We start from the raw sequence: 26,645 nt of genomic DNA, 5'->3' as shown, positions 1-26,645 counted from the left end.
CAAATGATAAGCACAGTGCTGAGCACACAGCAGCAGGTACTTAACGAATGTTCGCTCTTTTACTTTTTTTAGACCCTATCAGGCTATGATCACTGATATTTGATTACACATCAATTTAACAGATATGGCTGCATTTAATAAAATCGGAATTTAGCTGTAGTAATATACAGAATTACTGTAACAAATGGAGATCTTTCCACCAGTTTGACAGTTACCAATCACTGCAACTAAACTTATCGAACAGTGAATAAAATGACAACAGTCAATGAAAAAGACACACGCTTATGTGTGCTTAATGTGTTAAAGGCAAGTGACAAGTAAAACCATTTGAAAAAAATGTTAAGTTTTAGAAGTCTGAATTTTTTGAATTTTAGGAGTCTAGTTTACTCTTTATTAGCAGTTAGATCAATACAATGATCTGTACTAACAGAGATGCTAACGTATTATCATACTGCTCAACACCTTCCTGCCCTGACTTTAATTGAGGGCAAAAATAAAGACAAAAAAATATTTCAGAAAGAGCACAAAAAACACCTAGAACTTCAGGATGTCTTTTTGTAAGAAGGATTATTGTGAAGGACAACATTCATTTACGTGCGAGGTACACTAAAAGGAAACTTCCTTAATGGCGAGCAAAGATCCGTTTACTAGTGAAGCTTCCTTCTCTGACTTTCAACTCCACTCAGGTTGGCTCTTATTCATGGTTTATTGGCACAGTTTTAAGTCACTAAATATGTATTTTACAAGGCCACTCACCAATGAGACACGCATCACATTTTTCTAATGCATTTTGCTTTCGTTCTGATTCCTCAAACGATTTAGCTGGTTCAAAAATCTTGCTTTCATTATCTGCAGTATGGATATCCTGTTGATGGAAGAGAATTTTTAAACTTGAAGAAGTAAAACACACCTCAAAATAAACAGTTCAAGGATTTTTAACTTATTAACATAAACATTACAAAGTTCCAACACAATTTCATAAAGGTCAAAACTCACTTCCTTTGAAGAGAAAAACAGTGACTTCATGGAATGTTCTGGGTCTCTTTCTTCTGGTGACAACAGAGGTTTTGGAAAACAGCCTTGATCAACCTGAGGTGCAACACCACCTGTACTACACACAACTACCTCTTGTGGCTGAAGGGACCCATCGAAGATCTTCTGTGAGTAAGTAATGAGGAACTCCACCAACCGTGCTTGATTTGAATATTCAGCAAGAGAGGAGATGGTGACAGGAGCAGTTGTGGGCCTTGGCCTAATGAGACTTGGTCCAAATATCACTCCCAAGTTTCTGGAGTTCATCTTGTTTTCTTCTGCGTGATCTACGACTCTGAGAAGTAGAACACGCAAAGTTCTATGAGATTTGCCTATTAGATTTCCTTGATGATAGTTTACTATGGCTTGGGAAGCGTGGAGGAAAAATGGGCTACATAAGTCTAGGAAAAGGATATATTTGATTAAATATTAACCACACACCAAATTGGATTTCACAGTATTAGGATGAAATTTAAGTAAGTAGAAGGAACTACTACAGTTTTACCAGCAGAAATTAAAAAAATACCCCTAAAACCTGCTCCCATCTTAGTACACAGTACATCCTCCCAGGTCCTTATGCTGGAAACAAACACCAATGTCGATTTCTCTCTCACGGCCCAGAGCTATTCTTCAAGCCTAGTTGATTCCGCTTCCTAAAGATCTCTCTCTTCTTTTGACACTCCCACTGCTCTGACTTTACCTCGAGCTCTCATCCTCTTTTATTTCTATGACTATTCAAGGAGATTTAAACTGCAGTAAAGGCCTCCCCTCCAAGCCATTCTCCATATCGCTGCCAGAAAGAGCTAACAGGCAAATCTGAGCATGTTAAATACCTAGCTCAAAATTCTTTATTGAGTACAGAAGGAAGATAGTCAACTCATCTGCCAGGTATGCAAGACTTTCTTTATCAGGCTTCTACCTAGCCCACCTCCTGCTAACGCTTGCTATATCCCAGCCTAACCAAATTCCCAAATGCAAAATGGTCTCTTATGTCTCTGTGTCTGGTACTCTCTGCCTGGAATGCTCTTCTGCACATTGTCTGCCACAAAACCACTTCTGAGTTCTTCAAGTCTGGCTCAGAGCTACCTTCACTGATTCACGACCCTTGCTCCCCAGTCTTCCTCAGCATATTGTGCACACCTCTGTTATGACAGGAATGATGCTGCACTGCACTTGCAGCAGGTCTGTCCCTAAAGCTGACAGATGGCAGCAAACGGATGGCAGAAACCTTGTTTTCATTCTTGTTTCCCTACTTAGGGCCTGGCACACAGGAGGCATCTGCAGAAAAGATGCTGGCTACATGAACATACATTCACTGTCTCCTTTTCCCTAACACATATTAGAAATGAAATGTTCATTTTAAAAACACCACCACAACAATGTGAATGTACTTAATACTACTAACTGTACACTCAAAAATGGTTAAGATGGTAAATTTATGCTATGTGTATCTTACCACAATTTTTAAAAACCAAAAAAACAAAAACAAAAAACTGGTCAATCCTCCATCCACTAATGGACGCTTGTCTTATACAAAGTTCTTACCGCTTAAGATGTACTATGAGGTAATGAAGACTGTTAAAATTTGATGCTGGTAATTGTCTTAGAAGGTCCCTGCTTTTTAGAAGAATTCGGTTTATTTCTATGGATGTACCCGGCCATTTTTTGTCCTCAGAGCTATCCTTTTTTGTCTCTTGTTCTTCATTCACAAGTTGAATCTCTTTTGCAAGGTCTATAAATTCCTTGTACAATCGGAATAAAATAAATGGTTCTGGGAGCTAAAGAAATAAAATTACGTTAGGAATATCATTCTATCCATTTTTACCCTGATAATAACTTACTGAATAGCTACTGAATGGTTTAGCATGTCCCTTTACATTAACAAGACTTAAGGTCAATCCACATCTAGAAATCTACATATGTTTGCTACAGATGTGATCTATAAAGTGAATCCGACATCATCACCATAAATTCTATCTATATTAAAAATGAGTTAACTGATAATCAATAAAAACTGTAAACCTAAAGCTGCATAATGGGACTTAAAGACTCTGATACATATCCTATACCAATTACATTCATGACTGCCCCGAAGTCAACATGATCTCAACTGTTCTGTGGAAACAAATGCAGGATAATCCACAAAATAAGTCAAATTAATTAGAAAAAGATTATATTCTGAATTTTATTGCTTGAGTTTTACTTAGGTCAGACTGAAGATTAGCATAAGATAATATGGCTTACAAGAAAGAAACTGTCAACATTTCATTTATCTAATTTTTAAATACAACTTGAATTGCTGTAAGGAGATCAAAAGAAAAAGTTTCTCCAACAAACTATCAAAGGGAATGTACCACCCTGTCTGTCTACAAGCATAACTGATTTCAATGTTTCCACTGCTCACTGATGGAAAATACAGGGTTTTTTGGGTAGCTGATGCCCTATACTATCCGTCTGAGGTAGGCGCCCGCTTCTCCAGTTTTCCTGCTGATCCCTGAGAGGGGATGCTTTGAGATCAACTTTCAGCTCCACCACTGTGGGATTTGACGGAGGTCACTGAACCTCTTGGAGCTTCAGATTTGCCACATGGTATGGGAGTAAAATGAAGGCTACTCTCTCCTACTGTAAGAATCGAGCACGGCTTCCCACACTAAAGTCTTGGTCCCATAGCATTCCTGAGACAGAATGAGAACTGACAGCACTGGGCTCCATTCATTTCCTCTCCCTGACTGGCTCGAAGCGATAAAGGACGATTCGTCGTGAGATTTACAGTCATTCAAAGGTAGCTGCCCTCCATGTCTCAGCTGAGAATCCTGTTAAACGTGCTTAAAGAGTTATCAATAGTTTCCTGGGCTAACACGGCAGATCCAACCTTCGTACCTCATTTCTTTCCCTTCAGCAACTCCAGTGAAATACAATTAAGCCCACAGGACTGGGAAAATAGGAATGGAGACACAAGCAACATTTCACAAGCAGAACAGCACATGAACAAGTGCTGACTCAGCAGTCCTGAGAGAGCTGAAATCCCAGACTGAGACCCAACACGATTTACAGGACCCTAAGGAGACTCAGGGACTGTCAGCACTAGGTCCTCTGGCGCTGGGCGAGGGTGGGCTATCTAAGAAGCATTAGATCTCTAGATCCTTACCTCCATTCCATGCTCCTGGGCTACTGTTCCCCCAAAGTCTGGGGATTCTTTCCTGGGCAGTGTAAAACAGAGGGTCTCTGGATGGGCAATGCTAACACAAGGAATAGATGGGCAATACCTAAAAATAGGGATTTAGGGACTGCATGCATGCCCAGATCCTGGAGCCTTCTACTGTACTTGGCCCCCAGGGTTCTGGCACCATATCTCTAGGCAGGGAAAGACTCTTCTTTGGGCTATCAGACCAGCCCAAGAGTAGACACCTAGAGGTACAGACATAGGTGTTTCCCAAACAGCCCACCTATATCATACCACAGTAAAGCTCAAATCTGCAGAGCCTTCATGTATTCAAGAGCTTCCAAAGAGATTTCAATTCCCAACTCTATCATTTTAAGCAGACAACCATGGAAGACAAATCAAAACAGGCAGAACAAAACCAACTTGAAGGTCTAAACTTGTGCTATCAATATGGTGGCCACAAGCCACATATGGCTACTGAGCACTAGAAATGTGGCTCGTCCAAACTGACATGTCCTCTAAATGAAAAATACACACCAAGATTTCGAAGACTCAGTACCAAAAAGAGGTAAAATATTTCATTAATAATTTGAAAATATTGATTAGATATTTAAATAATATTTTCAATATGTTTTAAATAAAATATTAAAATTAACTTCACCCTGTTTATTCTTTTTATGTGGCTACTAGAAAATTTAATACTATATATGGGGCTCACATTCTGTTCATATTGGACAGGGCTATGAATATCCTCAGGTAGATAAGATACTGCATTCATTAAAAAAGAAAGAATGCTATATAAGGAACAGAGAAAACCAGAGTTCTTAGAAATTAAAACATGACCTTAGAAATGAAATAGTTTACAGTAGGGGTGGAAGATAAGGCTGAGGAAATCTCTGAGAAAGTGTTAAAACAAAAACAAAAAAAGGAAAAGCAATAAACAATAGAGAAAAGGTAGGGGAACTAGAGAACCAGTACAAGTTGTCAAGTATCCAAACTAAGTTCCAGAAAGAAAACACATAGAAGATTGGACAGGGGAGAGGGGAGCGGGGAGAAAATGAGCAACAAAATAAAAGTTCCAAGAACTAGAGGACAAGTAACCAGAATGACAGGGCTCGTGGAGTGTCTGAAACCGTGGATGGAAATACACCCACATCAAGGAATATCACCGTGAAATTTCAGGATAATAGGGGAGAAAGAAGATATTACAAGCTTTCAGAAAGAAAACAACAAGCCACGTACAAACAATCAGGAATAAGAAGGATCTCAGGCTTCAAATAGAACAAAAAATGCCTTCAAAGTTCTGAAGAAAAATCATTTCCAGTCAAAAATACTACAAAATACATTTACACATAAATAAGGCTTCAAATATTTACTCTTATTTCCACCTTGCTGAAGGATGTGCATGACCAAAACAGGAGAATAAAACAAAAACAGGAAGACGTGACACAGAAGACAGGTGTTCCCTCAGAAAAGAGAAGAGGGTGGAGATCCCAGGATGACAGCTATTCATCACATTACAAAGGACCCAGATGGAGAGCAGCACCCAGAGCCGTGCTGAGGTCCAGCACCACCACTCTCCTAACTGTCTCTTCACCTGCACCTCAGGACAGAACGCAGCTGCGCTTGGCCCAGATCTTTCTGTACTTGGCTCATCAGGACAATGTGCCGATTGTTCCTGCAACCCTTCCATGAGCTGCTGCCTGAAGCCACTGAGGCCACTTACTTCACCTCGTAGAGGTGTTTTCTTTGGACCTACTCCTGTCAACTGCAGGAACAACCGTGAGCACAGACAGAAAAAATATAGAGCAGCCTGCTCCCTAGTCATACTCCTGCTGAACTTCCAGTACCTAGCTTAGGGGACAGCCCTGCCTGAGGCCCCAAATATGGTGAACTTCCAGGATGCATTCACGACCTTGCCCGCTGACCTCTCACAACAGCTATTCTAAAATATCAGAGAAGGTACAGCTGGACCATAACGTGGACACTATTCTACTTACTGAATCCTTCATATAACAGCATGAATAATAGCCTTTCCTTACACAGCTAGATTTACGCTTTCCACTTAGTTTTCCAAACTTAATGATACATTGCTTAGCAATACACAACAGGTATTAAAAGTATAAAGAAAAGAGAAGGAGCTATTGACACAGTGAGGGAAGACTACTAGGGTGAGGCTGCGGGCTGCAAATGGGGGGGGCACACAGAGGCCTTCTCTAAGGTACAGTAATGTTTTATTTCCGTAAGCTAGGTGATGGGAAAGGAGAGTTTGTTTTTATTATTATTTTTAAATTGCACATCTATTTTACACACTCTTTGATCTGTACATTAACAATTAGATATCAATATGGTCTATGTCAATGAAAATACTTGTAGCAAATGTTATCAGCAAAATATTTTTGCTCTTTTCTATTTAATGGTAGTTTGAAGGGTAAAAACTTTACCTGTCGAAGGTATAATTTCAAGACGTCACAGATGTCATGTGAACTAAATTCTGAAATGTCTACCAAGTGCATTCCATTTTCCAAAGCTTGACACAGTTTTTCAGTTTTTATTTTGTTTCCACATACACGATAAATTCCCTTGAGAAGAAAGGGGAAAATTTTTGAAAAATTCTACACTAGTACAAATAGCTAAATGCAGACATCTAAATATTTTTGATGCGTCTACTTCAATTTTTATTAATCTTTCAGAAAAAAATTAGGGCAAAATGAAGAAATATTTTCCAAATAAATCTGAATAAATTTGGTTACTTATTAAAATTTGAGAGCACTGTTTTCCCTTAAAGTCTCGTTATCATTAAAACAAATCACACAGGCATTTATCTTTTTAAACTTTCCATCTTGAGGGTTATAATGTACCTGTAGACACAAGGCTCTATTTTCAATCTCTGATGCACATATTTTGAGTATAAAAGGGATGCCATCTGGTTCCTTTCTTGCGAGGTGTGTGAATTCTGCTCCAAATAAGTGTATTTTCCCCAGAAGCTTCTGATGACCACAAATGATTACTAAATTTTCCAAACACTTTCGGTGACAAACAAGGAGACACTACAAGAAAAATGATAGTTTAACACTGGTTAACTCACCTCGAAACTATTCACAACTGAGAAAACTACAGGTAGAGTGGTAACATGACAAAAATGAGTTTAAAAGGTATTGCTTGTGGTGTTCAAAATACACTTAATAGCAGTATGAAATTACAGAATGCACACTGTGGCTCAATTTATTAAAAATATATTTGCAAAAGATTCTAATCAGTAAAATTAATAACAAAAAAGAATAAAGCACAAAAGAACTAATGTAACCCCAGAAAGCTCTTACCTCTTCGCATTCCACACCCTGGAACACTACAATGCCTTCGCAATCCCTACATTTCGTGGGGGATCTCAGTTTACGAAACTTGTGAGTGAGGGCTGCCTTTGACATCAATGTTTTCTTAAATGTTCCAAGGGAATTGGGTCCTTGCAACAGAAATAGATTAATATATAAGAATTGTAAGATGACAGAAAAATCATAGCATATGATACTTATTTTGAAAAATCTTTAGACTTTGTAATCATTCCTATACTATTTTGAGTCCGTTAACATCAAAATAAGCATCCAGTTTATAGATCTCTTATGAGGCACACATTTATCAAACATTTTAGCTATGAGTAAAAATCACCATCAACCAGCAAGATACTTCTAAAATGGCATGACGTAATGTTTTCAGAATCAGCAAATTTATGGTTATTATGCCCTTTAGAGAGCTGGGAAGTGTTACATAGGTGGAATTACATTCTTAGAAAACGCTCCTACGAAAGCTTCAAAGAAAACCAGCCATATGAGGTTTGTGTGTCAGCATTATTTGCAATAAGAAAAAAGTATTCTTAATTCATTATAAAGTTTGAGATGACACTAGGTAGTTATACATCATTATCCTACCAGGTCAGATGTTCCATATTATTTTAGGAACTGATGCCAAAAGAGGTGTCTGGAGGTCTCAAAAGTACAAAACTAACTTATGAGAGTCTAATTTAAGTCACTAAGGTAACTGCCTTCTCTTTTAGATCCTGCAAAATCCACAACTTTCCTTGTCTTCAAGAAGTATACGTATTTACTTTTCCTGCCTAGCTTCTTGCACTATTTCTTTTGAAGAGGTTTTTCAGAATTTCCATACACTGCAACCCTTTTAACAGTTAAGTCACAGTGTTAGGTTTACGAAAGATCAAAACATCTAGCCTATTTTAGGACCATGCCAATACATTTTAAATCTAGTAGTTTTGCTGCTTATTCTTATATTTCTATTTCTAACACTTGATTAATATTATCAACCCATATTATACATAATTTGTTGGGATATATTTAAGTCATTATAATGCCTTTTGTTTAATACACAGCAAAGTAATTCTTTAAATTATACTATGTTCCCAATATCATGCAGTGCTATTGCTTTGACTGGTTTAGTGGGAACTCGATTCAGGAAGCACAATACCAGCTTCCGACGGGGAAGGAGGCTCTCTTTCATCCAGATCATCTGCAGAAGACATGGTTCCACTGGATGGAGTTCGTGGAAGTTTCCGATGAAAGTCTCCTAAAAGAAAATTGTGGATACAATTACCTGGCCATTCACTGTAGAATTTTAGAAATGGGTAGTATCATTTTTTGAATAGTACAAGTCATACTATTTTATTAGCTACAGTGTAAAAATTTGCTTCCATTCTCAGACTTTGGATACAGAGAATTCTGATATTTATTCCTGGGAACAAAAGAGAATTTAACCAAATCTGACCTTTCCCAATAAATTTACACAAATTTACATCCATCCCAACAAGACCTTACTGCCAACTTCTAACAGTAAGTATCGGAGACTGTAGGCTCTAGAAAGATGGGGAGTATTTTCTATTCACGTCTCACATCTAGTATATGACAGAGGGGCTAACACAATGGAAAGGTTGTCGTTAAATGCTTGCTGAATTAAGTTATAAATAAAAGTATACAGTGTAACATAAAGCTTCCTAAAATATACAAAAATCTAGAATACAGCAATACAACAGTAACACCACATTCATGTCACCAGTAAGACAGCAGACTGGGACCCAGGAACCATGATCCCTGGCAGGGAGCTGAGAGCACAGGACACAACGAAGCCAGCAGAGGACCCTGCCGTGTGTAGCAATGCATGTTCAGAAGCAGCCCAGCTAGGTAATGAGGTTTATCTGCTCCCTGCTGATATACAAACATATCCACATGGAAGAATTCACTTAACTCAAGGCCTTAACAGTCTCAGGTTCAGAGTTAGAAAGGCCTTTACAAATGATTTAAACCAACATCCTCTGCAAAAAGATCGCTCCTCAAAATATGCTTAAAAAGCTGTTGTCTAGTTTTTGCTTTGAATGTGTCCCCAGTGACTGGGAAATCATGTCACATGTTCCATCGTGGAACTACTCTCACTGTAAAATGGCTTCCTTACACTATTGAGCAGAATCTGCCTCCCTTTAAATCCCAGCCTGTGGTTCCATTGCTCCCCAAAGAGCAAGCGAGCACTCTGACTCCCGTCCCTCCTCACTTCCAGCATTCGAGGACAGCTGGCACGCCCCCAGCTCCTCTCCCCCAGGCAAAGCATCCCCAGGTCTTCACCTATTTACCATGAGACCAGTTTCTAAATCTTTGTCTTTATCACATGAAGTCTTATAGGATCCCAATGATTTAGGGCTTGCTCTAAATTGGGTCTTCATTTCAGGGGACAGCTGGAACCACCTTGCTTTTACAAAGCTAATTACAAATATTCAGTTAAATACTTAGGCTCATATCTCCAGCGTGTCCCTTGAACACAGCCAGTTTTAAAGCAGGACACAAAGTAAGCCTACAAACCCCAGTGCTGCATGGAAGTTATTTCCAACTTTAAATTTGAGAGATTTATTTACAGGAATAAAATTTCTGTAATATGTAGAGGACTAAAAAAAAAAAGCCTTGGACTTTGAGGAAGGTTAAATCCTATAATGCATCTCCCACAGCTGAGATCCTAGGAGAAAGAAACGTAGGCAGGAAGAACAGGACTGAAGCAGTCGTTGTCAGAAGAGCGGAGGAGAAAGAATGAATTTCGAAGTAAGAATCTCCTGGGCTCAAGTGCTACCTTCTTCTCCTGCTGGCTGTATAACCTATGGCAAGTTAGCCTCTTTGAAGTCACTAAGGGATTAAAGTTCAAAACACCTACTCTGCCTCTCTAAGGAGCATGAGACTATTCATATGAAAGTAACTTAAAGCACAATTGTAAAAAATTAAGTAATCAGAGCATAAGGACTGGTGCTTACTGGTCATTATAGCAATTAACTACAGAAAACAATCCAAAAGATAAATAATGATAATTATGTTCACAGAATAGAATACTATCAGCATATAGTATAAAATAAAGATGACTACTCACATCAATATGGATCTCAAAAACAAAAAAAAGATGCATGAAAGAAGTCACAAAAGAATAGTACGATTCCATCTGTATAACATTCAAAAGAGGCAAAGCTCAACTAGATATAGGTACTAAAACATGTGAAACAGCAAGGGGATGATGAACAAAATTCAAGATGATGGTTTACTCTGGTGGGAGAGAGGGCAACGTTATCAAGGAGGTGCGCACAGGTGCCTTCCAATACTCTGATAATGCTCTGTTTCTCAGGCTGGGTGGTGAACACAGGAGGGTTTGTATTATTTTTTTTTAAACTGTAGATATATATGTATATACTTCTCTCTATGAAACAGTTCATTATAAAAAATAAGGTGGTTAAAAAATATCCCCCAAAAGGACTATGTTAATCTTTCATTGAATTTTCACTGCTAGGCTTAAATACTTACATACCTGGACTTATAGATTCGGAATCCAGAGATCTAGATTCGCTGCTTCCTCCAGTGCTCTCGGAGTCACTAAACATCCCAAACGTCCATGACCGTATAAAAGAAGGACCTTTAAGAGAAGAATATTTAATGTCAAAACTTGGCTAAAGATGGATTTCATAAGGCAAAATACTGACATTATGTAAAATGAGAGAAGCCAAATTTCTTTAACAGTAATCAACTATTGACTTCAAGACAGGCATAGGGATTACAGCTGTGAATAAGGCCTCAAAAAGCTACAATTCAAGGCCTGATTGTTAAATTCCAGAGCTGCAACTCATGTAAAAATCATGCTGAATCAATTTGATGTTTCATAAATTAGTCTCTCTTTAAGGCGAAAAACTACCTGTTACGTCCGCACTGTTGGAGCACCTGTCCTCCTCAATCTTATTAGAACTGTCAGGAAGGCGCACAACGTCCTCTAAGGAGTCCGCAGGTCCGTATCCAGAAGAGTGGGGAGTATTTGTTAATTGTTTATTTACATTCCTAAGAAAAACCCAAATAAAAGTCATCATTCAGAAGCATGACTACTAAGCAGCATATTTTATTCTGTTGTCAGGAAAATCTGTTAATTTAATGAACGGAGAGTAACAAAATTAACTAAATATTAAGAACAAACTATATTATGTGGCTCAACTGCTTAAAGGAGATGTGAATAAAATTAATTATTCACCATTTGTACTTATTACAGCTGACACACGGCAAAAGAGTAGTGAAAGTCCAGTCATAATTCATGTCATGGTTAAACTTTTCTAGTATAACTTCTGTGGAAATGTAGGTCAAATTTGTGAACAATCAAAATAGATATGACCATAATTTGCCATTCTCAGAGGATTTCTAAATCTCAAAGAACTGAGCTCTCTGTCAAAATGGAAAGCTTAACTAAGTTACATCCTAAATAATATTTAAAAACTCAGAAAGTTGTAAGCCAATTCTGCCAATGTAGAAAACACACCATTTTATACCAGACAGGAACTTAGCAATACAGGTTTTATCTCTTGCAATAATTTCATCTGTACATTAATTCTCACCCATCCACTTTTTCTTCTTCAGCTGAATTTGTGGCCTTGACAAACTCGCTGTACTCCTGGCCTGGGTCATAGAGTTTGGCACTGTCACAGAGAGACTGTAAGTTGCTGGCAAGGGAGGCAGCCTGCAGCTGCTGCATCTGGAAGAGGTTAACTGTTACCTGTGGTCACAGAGACAAAAGGCAGAACAACTCATGGGATACGTGCTATGCAAATAGACATTTATTTCAAGTGACAGCACCAACAAAAAGGCCACACAATGAAGCATACAACACTGAATATCATCCATGTGCATACTATGTTGCCTTACTTTGTGCAAGGTCTAGGTAAGGGGAAAAAAAAAAAGTAGTTTTAATCCAATATCTAGGGGCAATCATTTCCAGAAAAACTGTCTCTAAACTGAAAAGTTCAAAAAATACAACCACATGTCCCTACGGGTTCACAATTTTAGGAAATGGATGTGTTTTTGAGGATTTCCAGCTCTGTAGTCTAATGGTCTGACCACAACTGTTTAAACTCTTAAGTGAAAAACATGGGGAAAAAAATTCCAATCAGAGCACTATTATTTTGACTTCCATTTTTTCAATCCTATAAAAATAGAAATTCTTTATACTTCTAATGTATCCTCCAGTACTCAGCTCTTTAATTAGGTAATCTTTAATCTATTCAAAATCCATTTATCCATTAAGTTTCTACAAACGTCTAAATATACTAGCACTACTACTGCTTACGGGAACGACGACAGCAGCTGATGAGTGCTCACAACGAGCCAGATCCATTCTGAGAGCTTTACATGAATTAACTAATTTAATGTTCACAAAAACCTAGGTTTTGGGTATATTATGGCAAGTTAGGTAAATATGATAATTTCTGGTACTGAAAACTGTTATGAATCCCATGTAAGATTGTCAAGTTAGGAATATGACCAGGTACGTTAGTGGAAGGGTACATTTGACATAGTAGGTTAGTGAGGGCCTCTCTAAGGAGGTGACATCTGAACTGAGATCTGATGTAAGAGAGAGCCAGGGCAATGTTTCAGGGAGAAGACACTCCAGACAAAAGGAAGAGGCAGTACAAGAGGGCAAAAGTGAGTGGGAAAGAGCTTGTCGCACTCAAGAAAGAGGAAGGTCAACAGCGCGGAAGCACACTGGGAAGTGGAGACAGAAAGAGAGGGAGTCGTCTAAACCAGGGTAAGGAGTTTGGATTTAAAGACAACGGGAAGCCAGTGGAGGGCTTTAAGGGTGGTAAGAGCTATAACATGACCTGATTTATTTTTTAAAAAGCCATTCCAGCTCCGTGTGGCAAATGCGACTGAATGCCAAATTTCGACTGGTTTCATGTTATTTCAACGACTCAATGACTGCCATGTTTCCTCTTCATCTCTCTTGATATACCAGATACTATGCTGAGCTTCTGGTTAGTCTCGAAGTCCTTTCCAAGGGAGACAAGCATTCCCCCAAGGAAAACGAAGACTCAGCATAAATAATATTTGAAAAGTGCACATAACAGAATAGCTTATTTGTCTCCTAACTCTTTCAAGGAACGAAAGAAATTCAAACTGCGAATGGTAAAGTTTAAGTCCAGCACTGGCTATGATCAGAGAATTCCTCAGTTAATGGTAAACTGAACTTACTAAAGGTAACTGTATGCTTTTAATTCTTTTAGCAAACTTTATGAATATAGTTAAAAACACCAATAATATAAAAAGCCAAATGAATATATTGGCATAATTAATTCATCTGCTGAATGCTAGTCTCTGGATATTTATTAATAATAAAGACAAGCAATAATGTATACCAGTAGCCCAATCTTAAAATTTTTTCCCCTCAATTATTCAGCCTTCTCTCTCACCTAACAGAAATGCTGGAGAGTGAGGACCCCACACTGCCGATCCCGTGGGACCAGCTGGGCATTTTAACTGGGGTGGCTCACAGGGACCTAAAAAGTCATCATGCCTCTGGAGCTGTTTGTCCTCCAATCCGCTCCCTGAGTCAGGGGCTTAGTCCTAGTCCTCTAGGTCCCCAGGGTGCAGCACAGTGTCCTAAGTGCTTTGTAAAGGGGAAATGACCAAATGAATAGTAGGAGAAGGTGTCCTGTAATTCTGCACATTTTCTGGTATTGCTCACTCAAGCACACAGGACTTCCAACTCTATGCCCAGCTTTCATTGCCTGCATAGAATCTTTAGTTAGTCCATGGTCACATGGATTAGTACAAATTTTTCTGACATCTGTTGAAATAACATTTTCCATAATTTCAAATCAATGGGGAAAGTTTCTCCCATATAAATCAGCAATAATTTAAAAATTTTTGTACATAATATTATTTTCTATCCTATACTTTTTTTAAAAAAAGATAAATTTTTCTTGAATGCTCTTTAAAACAAAACAAAAAATTCTTGTTCTAATTTTTCACATTCTTCAAAGCCCACTGATTTGATTAGGTCTTTAGTGACTGACTTGGTCATTTATCCTTCCTCTCACTTAGTAATGTAATTATGATTTACAACCCACACCCTTCAATACTTCATGATTCAAGATAATTCTGAATATTCAGGAGTAATTCTTGGTGCCTATAATTTATAATTTTGCTGGGACATGAAGCTGATTTGTGTATCTTCCTTAAGATAGTGATTGAACCTAACTGTCTGGCATCTTCATATTTCATATGATTTTTTCTCTATAATCACATTTGCAATGATATGTCCTAGAGTGAAAATAAAAATTTTTTTTAAATAATTTGAGAGATGGTATTGAAAAGTCACCAAAAATCCCAATTTCTCCTGCTTTTGATGGAGAAGAAGAAAACATAAAGAAATCTGAGAAAGTCATGGTTTTCACCTAGAAAATAATATCTATATTCAAAAATTGAATGTTGGATTTGGTGTCTCCTTGGATCTGCATGTAAATAATGCCATATGACCCATACAGAACAAGAAAAACTGGTTGATTAAATTGGCTCCACAGAACTCTAGCTAAGAAGAAATTTTGCTCACCAAGATATATACAGAACCTCTCTAGAAACTGTCTCTATAGATTATGAGCTGCAGCGATTTTCATGAGTTTGGGGCTTTAAGTTGGGGAGCTTTAACCTCAAAGTCTACTTCTTACACTGACACATGCTGCTCCCCAGTTTTTCAGATGTGTTAATTCTTGTTCCCTAAAATGCTAAGCTCCTTGACAGCAGTATCTGTCTTACATTTCTTTTATACAGTTGGCATTCATAAATAGATATGTTACATGCAAGTTAGGTAACCTCTTCTTTACATCACATCAAATGAAAGGAAATCATAATTGTTGGATCACCAAATAGCCTCACTTTCTAAAAGGGATGTAGAAAAAAAGACTGTAGCTCAAGAGAGGACTTAAAACCATGTTATATGAAGAAAGGTAACCAGATTTGGAAGTATTTAGTCTGGAAAAAAACATCCAGGGAATGAAGATAAAGGTTACCCTTAAATACCGAAAGAGCTGTCTTGGGGAGGAGGGATGTTATCAGCGCAAGACCTTACCAGGTCCACAGGAAGACAGATTTTTTTAGCTCAATATAAACATCATATTAATTTTGGAGTCGTTCAAATAGAGGCTGAATAACCATTCAGCAAGAAGCAGCGTATTAAGAGCACAGGCTCTGAAGTCATTCAACCTGGTTCTAACTTGGCTTTACAAGTGCATGTTGGGTGAATTTGATCAAGTTATTCCTAACTTCTCTAAACAAGTGCTTCAAACAGTTAATGTGCAAATGAACTAGTGGGGGACCCTTGTTCAAAATGCAGATTCTGATTCCAAAAGTCTGGACTGAAACTCAAGATTCTGCCTTCCTCATAGATTCCCAAATTAACAAGAATGTGACTGGTCCAAGGACCGCCTGTTGAGAAGAAAGGCTTTCTAAATTAGTTTCCTTGTCACTAAAATGAGCTAAAAATAATTATATTTACCTAACAGGGATTTTATGAGAATTAAATGAGTTAATGTAGGCAAAGAGCTTAACACACCAGCGGGCACATACTCAGTCTTAGCTATCATCAGCTACTGCTTGATGTAAAAATGATTTGTCAAAGGTAAATGGTCACCTACATGACTTACAAGGTAATTTTGAATCCTGGGATTGTATAATAATTCTTTTAAATCACTTTATTAAAATTCCATAAGTAAATGACCGTAAGTTAATCACACATTAAGTAATAAGAACTTGGTAAATGAATGAGATATAGTTTTAAACACTCAAAAAACATTTTAAGGAGGGTTTGTGATTCAGATGGGATAAGCTCACTCCCCAGTCTCCCACTGAATTCACCTAACAGCTCTGGACAGAATGCATGAATCAGCTGTCTCAGGACTCTGAAAAGTAAATGGTAGTGGGTACATTAAGGAAAGAAACTACAGTTCAAGGCATGACAAATCCAGAGGTGCTCTTCCTGTTGTTTTTCCTGCTACTGTGTTTCCTAGCCAGTACTCAGCCCCTACTCAAAACCATGTGACTGAAAGAGCAGAGGAAACCCTCGGGCTTCTTTTGCATGTTTGTTTTCTCTCAAGCCCCAAGCCCTAAGATGCAGTCCTGTGACCGTGGCAGCGATGGCTGCAGCAGCAAACAGACATCTAAAGCTCTGCGGGGAGTTCTTGTCTATGACCAGATGAATGGCAGTGTGAAGAGGGAGGGGTTTGTTTCTTTCTCTATATCCTTCCCGACCTGTCCCTCGATGGCAGCAGAGCAGGGAGACTACAGTTTCCCAGCCAGATGGCCTGGAAGGGAATCACTCAGGAGCTGGACAGTGAACCTAACTAGATCACATGTCTGCTCCAATTTTTAAAAATCAACATTCAACACAGGCTATAAAGAAGACCCAGAAGGGATGACCCAGTGGCACAGCAGTTAAGTTTGCGTGCTCCACTTGGGCAGCCCAGTGTTCGCCAGTTCAGATGCTGGGCGCAGACCTATGCACTGCTTACCAAGCCATGCCGAGGCAGGCGTCCCACATATAGAGTAGAGGAAGATGGGCACAGATGTTAGCTCAGGGCCAATCTTCCTCAGCAAAAAGAGGAGGATTGGTGGCAGATGTTAGCTCAGGGCTAATCTTTCTCAGAAAAAAACAAAAATAGACTCAGAGCCACATAAGGTAATATGGAAAGTGTCCAGGACATCATCCAGAATTACTTGTCACACAAAGAACCAGGAAAATCTCAACAACCCACAAGAGAAAAGACAATAAATAGACACCAATGCTGAGATAACTCAGCTATCTGGATTACCAGATAAAGATACTACAGAAAGCAGTATAACAGTTTCAAAAGGCAATGGCAACCGATCTTGAAACATGAAAAGACTGAAATCTCAGCAGAGAAATAGAAGATAAAAAAAGGAACAAAAGGAAATTTTACTACTGAAAAATGTAAAATCCAAAACAAAAAGTTTACTGGATTGCTGTATAGAAAAATGGAGATAACAAAGCAAAGAGTCAGTAAACTTGAAGACAGATCTATAGAACAATACAAACAACCAAGAGAAAAAAGATTGTGGGAAAAAAGACCCTCCAGACTTGTGGGATAAATAACAAAAGGTCTAACATTTGAGTCATTGGAGTCTTAGAGGAAGAGGAGAGGGCACTACAAAAAATATCTGAGGAAACAATAGCCAAAAACTTCCCAAATATTGCAAGAGTCAAACTTGCAGATTCAAGGGACTCGGAGAACTCAGAACAGGAAAACTCAACAAAATCCACACACACACACACTGTAATCAAACTGCTGAAAACCAAAGACAAAGAAAAAAGTCTTAAAATCAGCCAAAGAAAAACAACACACTCCACATAGGGGAACAATGATTCAAACAACTATGGATTTCTTGTTAGGAACTATGAAGGCCAGAAGGCAGTGGAACATTTTTAAAGTGCTGAAAGAAAAGAATGGAATTCCCTACCCAGTGAAAATGTCCTTCAGGAATGAAGGTGAAACAAAGACATTCTCAGATGAAAGAAAACCAAGAGAATTCATTGCCAGCATCCCTACTATAAAAGAAATGGTAACGGAAGTCTTTAGGCAAAAGGGAAATGATACCAGAGAGAAGATGGAATTTCAGGAATAAAAGAATAATAACAGAAATGATAAATATAAAAGACTACTTTTCTTTTTCTAACTTCTCTAAAATACATGACTTTTTTTTTGAGGAAGATTACCTCTGAGTGAACATCTGCTGCCAAGCCTCCTACTTTTTGCTGAGGAAGACTGGCCCTGAGCTAACATCTATGCCCATCTTCCTCTATTTTATATGTGGGACACTTGCCACAGCATGGCTTGATGAGTGGTGTGTAGGTCCATGCCTGGGATTCAAACTGGTGAACCCTGGGCCACCAACGTGGAGGGCACTAACTTACCTGCTGCACCACCAGGCTGGCCCTAAAATTTGTGACTTTTGAAAGAAAAAATTCTAACATTGTTGGTGAAGTTTTCAATGTACATAGATGCAATATACATATATAAATCACAAGCCAAAGTGGGTAAAGGGATTCATACGATGGTACAATTTCTACATTCCACCTTGCAAGTTGTAAAATATCAGTTCTAAGCAGACTGTGAGAAGTTTATATAGATATACCCTTAGTGCGAGCATTAAAAAAAACTATACAGAAAGATATAGTACAAAACTCAATAGATAAACTAAAATGTAGATAATAGACAAATTAAAACATAGATTAGGGGCCAGCCCAGTGACACAGTGGTTAAGTTTGCACATTCTGCTTCTTGGCAGCCTGGGGTTCGCCAGTTCAGATCCCGGGTGCGGACATGGCACAACTTGGCAAAAGCCATGCTGTGGTAGGCATCCCACATATAAAGTAGAGGAAGATGGGCACAGATATTAGCTCAGGGTCAGTCTTCCTCAGCAAAAAGAGGAGGATTGGCAGTAGTTAGCCCAGGGCTAATCTTCCTCAAAAAATAAAGATAAGTATTTTAGATAAATTAAAATGTAATTCTAAGAAATTGTCAATTTATCTAAAATAAGGCAGCAAAAGGATGAAGGAAAACATAAGGTACAAACAGAAAACAAATAATAAAATAGTAAGCCTAAATCTAAATATATATTTACATTAAAAATAAATGGTCTAAACAGTTCACTTAAAAGATAGAGATTGTCAAAGAGTTTTCTTTTAAAAAATCAAGACTGAACTATATGTTTTATAGTGAACTTTAAGAAATTCACTTTAAATATAATGATAAAGTTAAAAGTAAAAGAATAGAAAAAGATATACCATGCTAAAAATAATCAAAAGAAAATTGAAATAGCTATACCAATATTAAATAGACTAAAAAGCAAGGAAAATTACCAGGATAAAAAGACATTTCATAAGGATAAAAGGATCAATTCACCAAGAATATATAACAACCATCAATGTATAAGCAACTGACAGAGTTTCAAAATACACAAAACGAAAATTGATAAACTAAAAACATACACTATGTTGAAGACTTCGAGACTTTCTCAGTATTGCTAGAAGTAAAAAGTACATTATCAAGGACACAGGAAGATAAATAACACCATAAACCAACAGGAACTAACTGATGTTTACAGAACAATCCAGTCAACAACAGAATACACATTCTTTTCAAGTGCACACATGGAAAATTCACCAAGATAGACCATATCCTGAGTCATAAAGCAAACCACAACAAATTTAAGAGAACTGAAATCGTACAGAATATTTCTCTTACCATAACAAAATTAAACTAGAAATCAGTATCAGGAAGCTTTCCAGAAAATCCTGAAATACTTGGAAATTAAACGACAAACTTCTACGTTATTCACAGATCAAAGATAAGTCTCAAGGGAAATTAGAAAATATTTTGATCTGTACAAAAATAGAAATACAGTATTTCAAAATTTGTGGGATGGAGATAAGCAGTGCTTAGAGGGAAATTTAAATCATTAAATATTTGTATTCAAAAAGCAGGGAGGTCTCAATGAAGAATCTAAGCTTCCACTTTAAGAAACTAAAAAGAAAGCAAAATAAGCCGAAAGCAAGCAGAAATAAAGAATAAAAAGCGGAACTAAATAAAATGTTTAAAAAACAGAGATAAAGCAATGAAATCAAAACCTGTTTCTTTGAAAAGATCACTAAAATTGATAAATCTCTAGCCAGACTAGCTAGAGAGAGAGAAGGCACAAATTACCAATATCGGGAACGAAAGAGAGGGTATCACTACAGCCTACTGAGACATTGAAAGGATAAGGGAACACTATGAACAACTCTATACACATAAAATCAACAACTTACATGAAAGGATATATAGATATCTATATGAAAGATACATAAAAGGAACAATGCATCACAACCAAGAGCAGCTTATCCCAGGAATGCAAGGCTAGATCAACACTCAGATATCCATATAATCCAGCATAGGAACAAACTAAAGAAGAAAAGCTACATTAACATATCAATCAAATTACGCAAAAAAAAAATCTTTTGACAAAATCCAACACCTTCATGATAAAACTCTCAGCAGACTAGAAAAAGGGGAAATTCCTTAACCTGATGAAGGGCATCTTCAAAAAGCCTACAGCTATCATCATATTTAATGGTGAAAGACTAAGTGCTTTCCCCCTAAGATCAAGGATAAGGCAAAGATGTCTTTTCTCACGACTCCTATTCAACAATGAACTAGAAGTCCTGGCCAGTGTAATAAGAAAAAGAAATGAAAGGAATACAGATCCGAAAGGAAGAAATTAAACTGTCCCTATTTGCAGATAATGTGATTTTCTATGTAGAAAACTCTAACGATTCTACAAAAGAAGCTCCCAGAGCTAATTAGTGAGTTTAGCAAGGTTGCAAGATACAGGATCAACATACAAAAATCAACTGTATTTCTAAATACTAACAATGAAAAACTGAAATTTGATATTAAATAAATGTGTGTGTGTATGTATAGCTACATACACACATACACATAAATTATACGTGTGCATCTTTCTATCTATTAATCAATCACATTCACAATAGTTCCCAAAATAAATAGATACATACCTAGGTTTAAATCTAACAAAACATGTGACAGACACACGTTGAAAACTACAAAATGCTGACTAAAAAAATATCAAATATCAAAAGATATACTAGGTTCATGGATTGGGAAACTCCACATATAGTTAAAATGCCACATATATAGTCAATTCTCCTCAATCTGATTTAAGATTTAACACAATTCCATTCAAAATGTTAGTAGAATTTTTTGCAAATATAGACAAGCTGATTCTAACATATTTATGGAAGTTGAAGGATCTTAAATACTCAAAACAATTCTGAAAAAAAAGAAACTTGGAAGACTCACACTATCTGATTTTAAGACTTGCTATAAAGCAACAGTAATTGACACTGTTTTGGGAAAAGGGTGGACACATATATCCACAGGAGGGTTTTGGCAAAAGGACAGACACATATACCCATAGAACAAAATAGAGAATCTAGAAATAGACAAAAATATGGTCAACTGATTTTTGACAAGGATGCAAAAGCAACTCAATGGAGATGTCACAAAATGTTCTCAACAAATGGTATTGGAACAAGTGGACATCTGTATAAATCATGTTTTTTATTATCTGTATTTTTTGATGTTCTGACATCTTAAAAAGCTTGCTGGCCAGGGAGAGACTGCTTGCTCCTCCCAGGGCTACCCAATTCTTAGGCAGGGAACACATCTTTCATATGTAACCCCAGCAACCTCATTACCTAACTCTCACACACCAAGCCAATATTTTCCCCTGCCTGATACCAAGCAACTAGAGACCATTTCAGTATCCCAAAGCCTCCTGGAATTATTCAAACTAGCCAATCCTATACTGCTTATCCTGCCTTTCCCTCGGAAACCCCAATAAGGCTCTGTACTAAGCTTTCCCCTCACTTCCGCTTCTGCTTGACCAAAACAGGTTTTTTTCCTGTGGCCCTGCCTGGCAAAGTATGTCCCCATATCTTGGGAAATGTTAAGTAATTCATCTTTCAATGACATTGAACTTTCCATGTCAGCATTCAGTCCATAAACTAAAATAAACTAAATAAAATAAAAACCTCCATAAACTAAGTTATTAGTCCATAAACTAAATAAAATAAAAACCTCCATAAACTAAAATCCCAGAGGTGTAATTTTAATACAACATCCATATGCAAAAAATGAACCTCAACCTATACATCACAACTTATACAAAAATTAACTCAAAACAGATCATACATCAATGTCAAACTATAAAACTTTTAGTAAAAAATATAGTTTTTGTGACCTTGGGTTAGGTGAAGCACTCTTAGATGTAACACCAAAAGCATGACCCATAAAAGAAGAAATCGATAAGTTAGACTCCATCAAATTAAAACCTTTTGCTCCCTGAAGGACATTGCTAAAAGAATAAAGAAAAGCTTCAGACTGGAAGACTATGGATGCAAGCTCAACAATAAGAAAACGCAATTTAAAAAACAGGTAAAATACATATTGTAAATAAGCCCTTGAAAAGATGCTCAATATCAGTTATTCTGGAAACACAAAACTACTACCATGACACATCTATCAAAACAACTAACATATAAAAGCAACATATAACATATAACATATAAAAGCAACAACTGGTAAGTGTTGTCAAGGATGCAGAAATTGCTGGTTATAATGAAAAATGCCATGACCACTCTGGAAAACAGTTTGGCAACTTATAAAGTTAAACAGACATTTATTATACCACCCAGTAATCTCACTCTAAAGAAGGTATTTACCCTAGAAATATACAAACTTATGTTCACACAAAAACCTATAAAGAAATATTCATAGTAGTTCTATTCATAACCGCCCAAACCGGAAACAACACAAATGTCCAACCGGTGAATGGATAAACACTGTGGTACATTCACATACTTGGTGAATCTTAAAGGCATTATGCTGAGGGAAAGAAGCCAGTCGCGAAAGGTTACATCCCATTTGATTCCATTTATATGACACTCTGGAAAAGACCAAACTACAAAGATGTGGGAACAGATCAATACTCACCGGGGAGAGGGGTGGGTGAAGAGTTTGACTACAAAGGCGCGGCAGGAAGAAAGTTTTCTGGAGCGATAGAGCCGTTCTGAATTCTGATAGTGGGGGTATTGTACACTAATCTATACATGTGTTAAAACTCGTGAAATGTACACCCCCAAAAAAGGTTTTCTGTATGTAAATATTTGACAAAAACTATTTTCAAGAGGCAAATGAAAACGCTTGAAGGCAGGATGCTATGTCTTCAAATAAATCATTGGGTTCAATTTTAATATTTAGTTTACTCAAATTTTAAAGAACAGATCTTATAGTGCTGACAGAAGTTTCGGGAGTCAAATCCATTTTGTCAACCGAGATGAGAAAGGTAGTGGCTTACAGGCCACTTCAAATTTTCAGACTTCCGTTTTAATTGAACAAATCAATCCGTTGTGGGGAGGAGAGACAAGATAAAAAACGTAACTGAAACTATATACCACTATTAAAAACTGAAAGTCAATTTTTAAACTCTAAATGTTCCACTATCTCAGAAATTAAATCCTGTAAGAATCCCGACTCATCAAGCATCGCTCTCCTCCTGCAGACGTGGACTCTTCGTTTCACTCTTGCCTGCAAAGACTGATGATTGCAAACTACTTACAGCTTTAAGGGTAAGATCACACTGGAAAACAAGTTTCCGGAGTTGCGTTAAAATTTCTCTTTTGGTATTTTCTAGATCATTTCGTCTTTCTTCAACATTCGTCACACAAACTTTGTAGAGTTCATTTGCTTCTTCTACCTTCAGGAAGATCACAGAAAAAAATACCACTGATCACTAGAACCTATATTTTAAAACACTTACCTACTGTAGTAAAGCTCAATTTAAAGAACTAAAAATAAAAAAAACATGATTTTATGCACAAAATTCTGATAACAATCAGTAATTCAAGGGCACTTAACTTTAATGGATAGTCAAGTACAATTTACAATTAGCATACTGTCTATAAAATAAATGTCCACTTCTATTGAACAGCTTTTTCTATTTATATTTACTGTTTTCCATATAATCTTCTTACAGAATTTATCAAATTATACTTTATAAATAATACCAAGCTTCAGCCGAGCCTTTCTATCAGGTATTGGAATTAGTTCACATATACACACAGTTGTCTATACATTGAACTTCCTGAACATCAAGTAAAAAACATTAAACTACTGCCTTCTCTAAAACCAACCAAAAATTCAAGAGATAACCAAAAGTCTCTTAGAATAGTGCTTCTCAAAGTGTGGATCCCTACAAAGGAGTAGGCCCAGTGGCGCATGGGTTAAGTTCACGCACTCCGCTTTGGCAGCCCTGGGGTTTGCAGGTTAGGATCCCGGGCACAGATCTACACACCACTTATCAAGCCACACTGTGGCTGCATCCCACATACAAAATAGCAGGAGACTGGCACAGATGTTAGCTTAGGGCTAATCTTCTTCACCAAAAAGAAAAAAAAGAGAGAGGGAGAGAGGTGTAGATCCCTACCAGCAACAGCAGGACCATCACCTGGGAACTTGATAGAAATGGAAATTGTCTGGAGCCAACTCTAGACCTATTGAATCAGAAACTCTGGAGGTGGGGCCCAGCCATCTGCTTTAACAAGCCTTCCAGGTGACCCTGATGCATGCTGAAGTTTGAGAACCAAAGCCTGAGCAGATTATTGCTAATTCAACTTGCAAGTAACAAGTAAAGATCATTACTTTTTGAAGAGCCTCCTCTTCAAGCCTTCGCTTTTTTTCTAGCTGCTTGTTCAGATTCTTTGCTAATCCACCACTTGAGCACAGATGCTCCTCTTCTGCTCGAAACATGGACGATTTTGCTTTTTCATACTCGTCTTGACGTTGCATACATAACAGTTTTGCCTTTTTAAGAGCAGTCTCTGTTTCAAGCTACACAGAAAAGAAGAGTATTAAACACAGAATGAGAAAGTAACCCTAAAGTACAAGTTTCTTGAGCATATTCAGCAAGATAATCAAGACAGCATTTTGGAAAAACAATAGGGTTCAGGAACGATCTTCCCAGAGAGCTGCTCAGATGCTGCAGAGGCTTCTCGACGTTCACAAAGAGCTAGATGAAACTCCATCACAATACTCACCATTTTATTTTGTTCCTGTTTCCAAAGTTCTTTTATTTCTTTCCTTTGTTTTTCCATTTCATTTTTCCTCCCAAGTAGAGGCTGTCCACAGTATTTTAAGAAAAGAAAGAAAGAAAAGCTGTTTTTTAAAGGTATGCTGTTGTTAAAATAAATGTGTATTGTACATATAAATTTTTACCTGCACAAATTTGTTGGCCTGGAGAGCCCCAATCGTTTGTTGTAAGAGGTGACTGCTCTCTATGTCATTAAGAAGAGCATTGGTAAACAGAGACTGCAGTGGCATGAACTCCTAGAATTTAAAATTGAAAAGTAAACTTTCCAATAGAAATGGCACTAGAGTTCTAGACCCCGCCCAGTACTCTTCTTCTTCAAAACGAGAACTTTTAAGTTTAGACTTTGCATTTTTTTCCCCAGAAAAATGACTAGTCATAAATCTAACTATATGAGAAAAATACTGAGGAAAATTAATTATAATTAATTATAAAACTAGTTAGCAAAATTAGCAGCTAACCAATCAACATTCATCTAAAATTGTGAATTTCCTAGTTTTTTTCATAACAGGTATCCATGTAAATTTAAAATTTATTTGGTCAATAAAAAGTTCAGTGTTTCGGTTCTTTCCCATATTAACTATGAAATTTTCTGATTTTGCACGGCACTATCCGGAGACCATCTGAGTGATCTCTTGGTAAAGAACCCTGGTAGTTCACTCAACACTTACCTGCAGTCCGATGTTAGTTCTAGTTGCCTCTGCCAGCTTGACAATGTTTCTAGTGGACTCCAATTCTGAAAAGGTCAAAGAAGGCATTAGAGGGTAAAATTAACTTATTCTCCCCCTCCATACTCTAAAATTATTGGTAATTCTCCAATTAAAAACCGATCGCAAATACTAGTCTGCATGAGGATATGATGCTGTGCTTATTAATTGGAAGTGCTCATCAAAATCAACTGGGAGACTTTCCAGATACACTTGCTTAGACCTCACCTCTCTGGGGGATGGCACCTAGGCCTGCACATTGTCCTTTTATAAGGCTATTCAGGTGATGCTCATGGGCATGCCCTATTAAAAACAGATAATGTAGTAGAAAGAGCCCGGGCTCTGGATAAATTCTACATTATTCCAATTACTGGTATGTGATCTTAGGCAAATCTGCTATCTGACCTTAGGCAAATCACCTCTCTTGCTGGTCTCAGCTGTAAAATTGGGATAACAATTCTTGTCTTGCCTACTTCCCAGGGTTTTGGTAAGGATTAAATGAGAGAATTTTTGTCAACCATAAAAGCACTTTGTCAGCTATAAAACACTGGGAATATAATAGCTATTAAGATGTTCCTCATAGGTTTCTGTTGCTTTCTGCTCATACATCTATTGTTGCTGTTATCTCCTTTTACTGTATTATCTGATTGTACTTCTTTTTACCCACTAGAGTATGACTTC

General features: G+C 37.4%; 1 protein-coding gene across 9 annotated transcripts in view; it reads right to left on the bottom strand.

Moving 5' to 3' along the window:
• The window catches only part of ARHGAP29 (Rho GTPase activating protein 29), a 76,807-nt gene that overhangs the window by 3,820 nt on the left and 46,342 nt on the right, over positions 1-26,645 (bottom strand). For 7 of the 9 annotated variants that reach the window (XM_070268702.1, XM_070268701.1, XM_070268699.1 and 4 more), the window contains 15 exons: positions 25,929-25,993; positions 25,386-25,496; positions 25,208-25,288; positions 24,813-25,001; positions 23,731-23,868; positions 12,099-12,256; positions 11,414-11,553; positions 11,033-11,137; positions 8,672-8,770; positions 7,519-7,658; positions 7,057-7,245; positions 6,640-6,777; positions 2,578-2,810; positions 997-1,327; positions 757-865 (listed from right to left, as the gene is read on the bottom strand). In XM_070268702.1, the coding sequence (XP_070124803.1) occupies positions 757-865; positions 997-1,327; positions 2,578-2,810; positions 6,640-6,777; positions 7,057-7,245; positions 7,519-7,658; positions 8,672-8,770; positions 11,033-11,137; positions 11,414-11,553; positions 12,099-12,256; positions 23,731-23,868; positions 24,813-25,001; positions 25,208-25,288; positions 25,386-25,496; positions 25,929-25,993 (2,226 nt within the window). Of the gene's footprint in view, positions 1-756; positions 866-996; positions 1,434-2,577; positions 2,811-6,639; positions 6,778-7,056; positions 7,246-7,518; positions 7,659-8,671; positions 8,771-11,032; positions 11,138-11,413; positions 11,554-12,098; positions 12,257-23,730; positions 23,869-24,812; positions 25,002-25,207; positions 25,289-25,385; positions 25,497-25,928; positions 25,994-26,645 lie in introns of all 9 variants that reach the window. The other 2 variants (XR_011439342.1, XR_011439341.1) reach the window with 1 other exon arrangement.

This window comes from Equus caballus, chromosome 5 (genome assembly GCF_041296265.1).
Source record: "Equus caballus isolate H_3958 breed thoroughbred chromosome 5, TB-T2T, whole genome shotgun sequence".
Lineage (NCBI taxonomy): Eukaryota > Metazoa > Chordata > Mammalia > Perissodactyla > Equidae > Equus > Equus caballus.
Note: the sequence above shows the minus strand (reverse complement) of the source record. Positions and strands in the feature narration are given on the sequence as shown.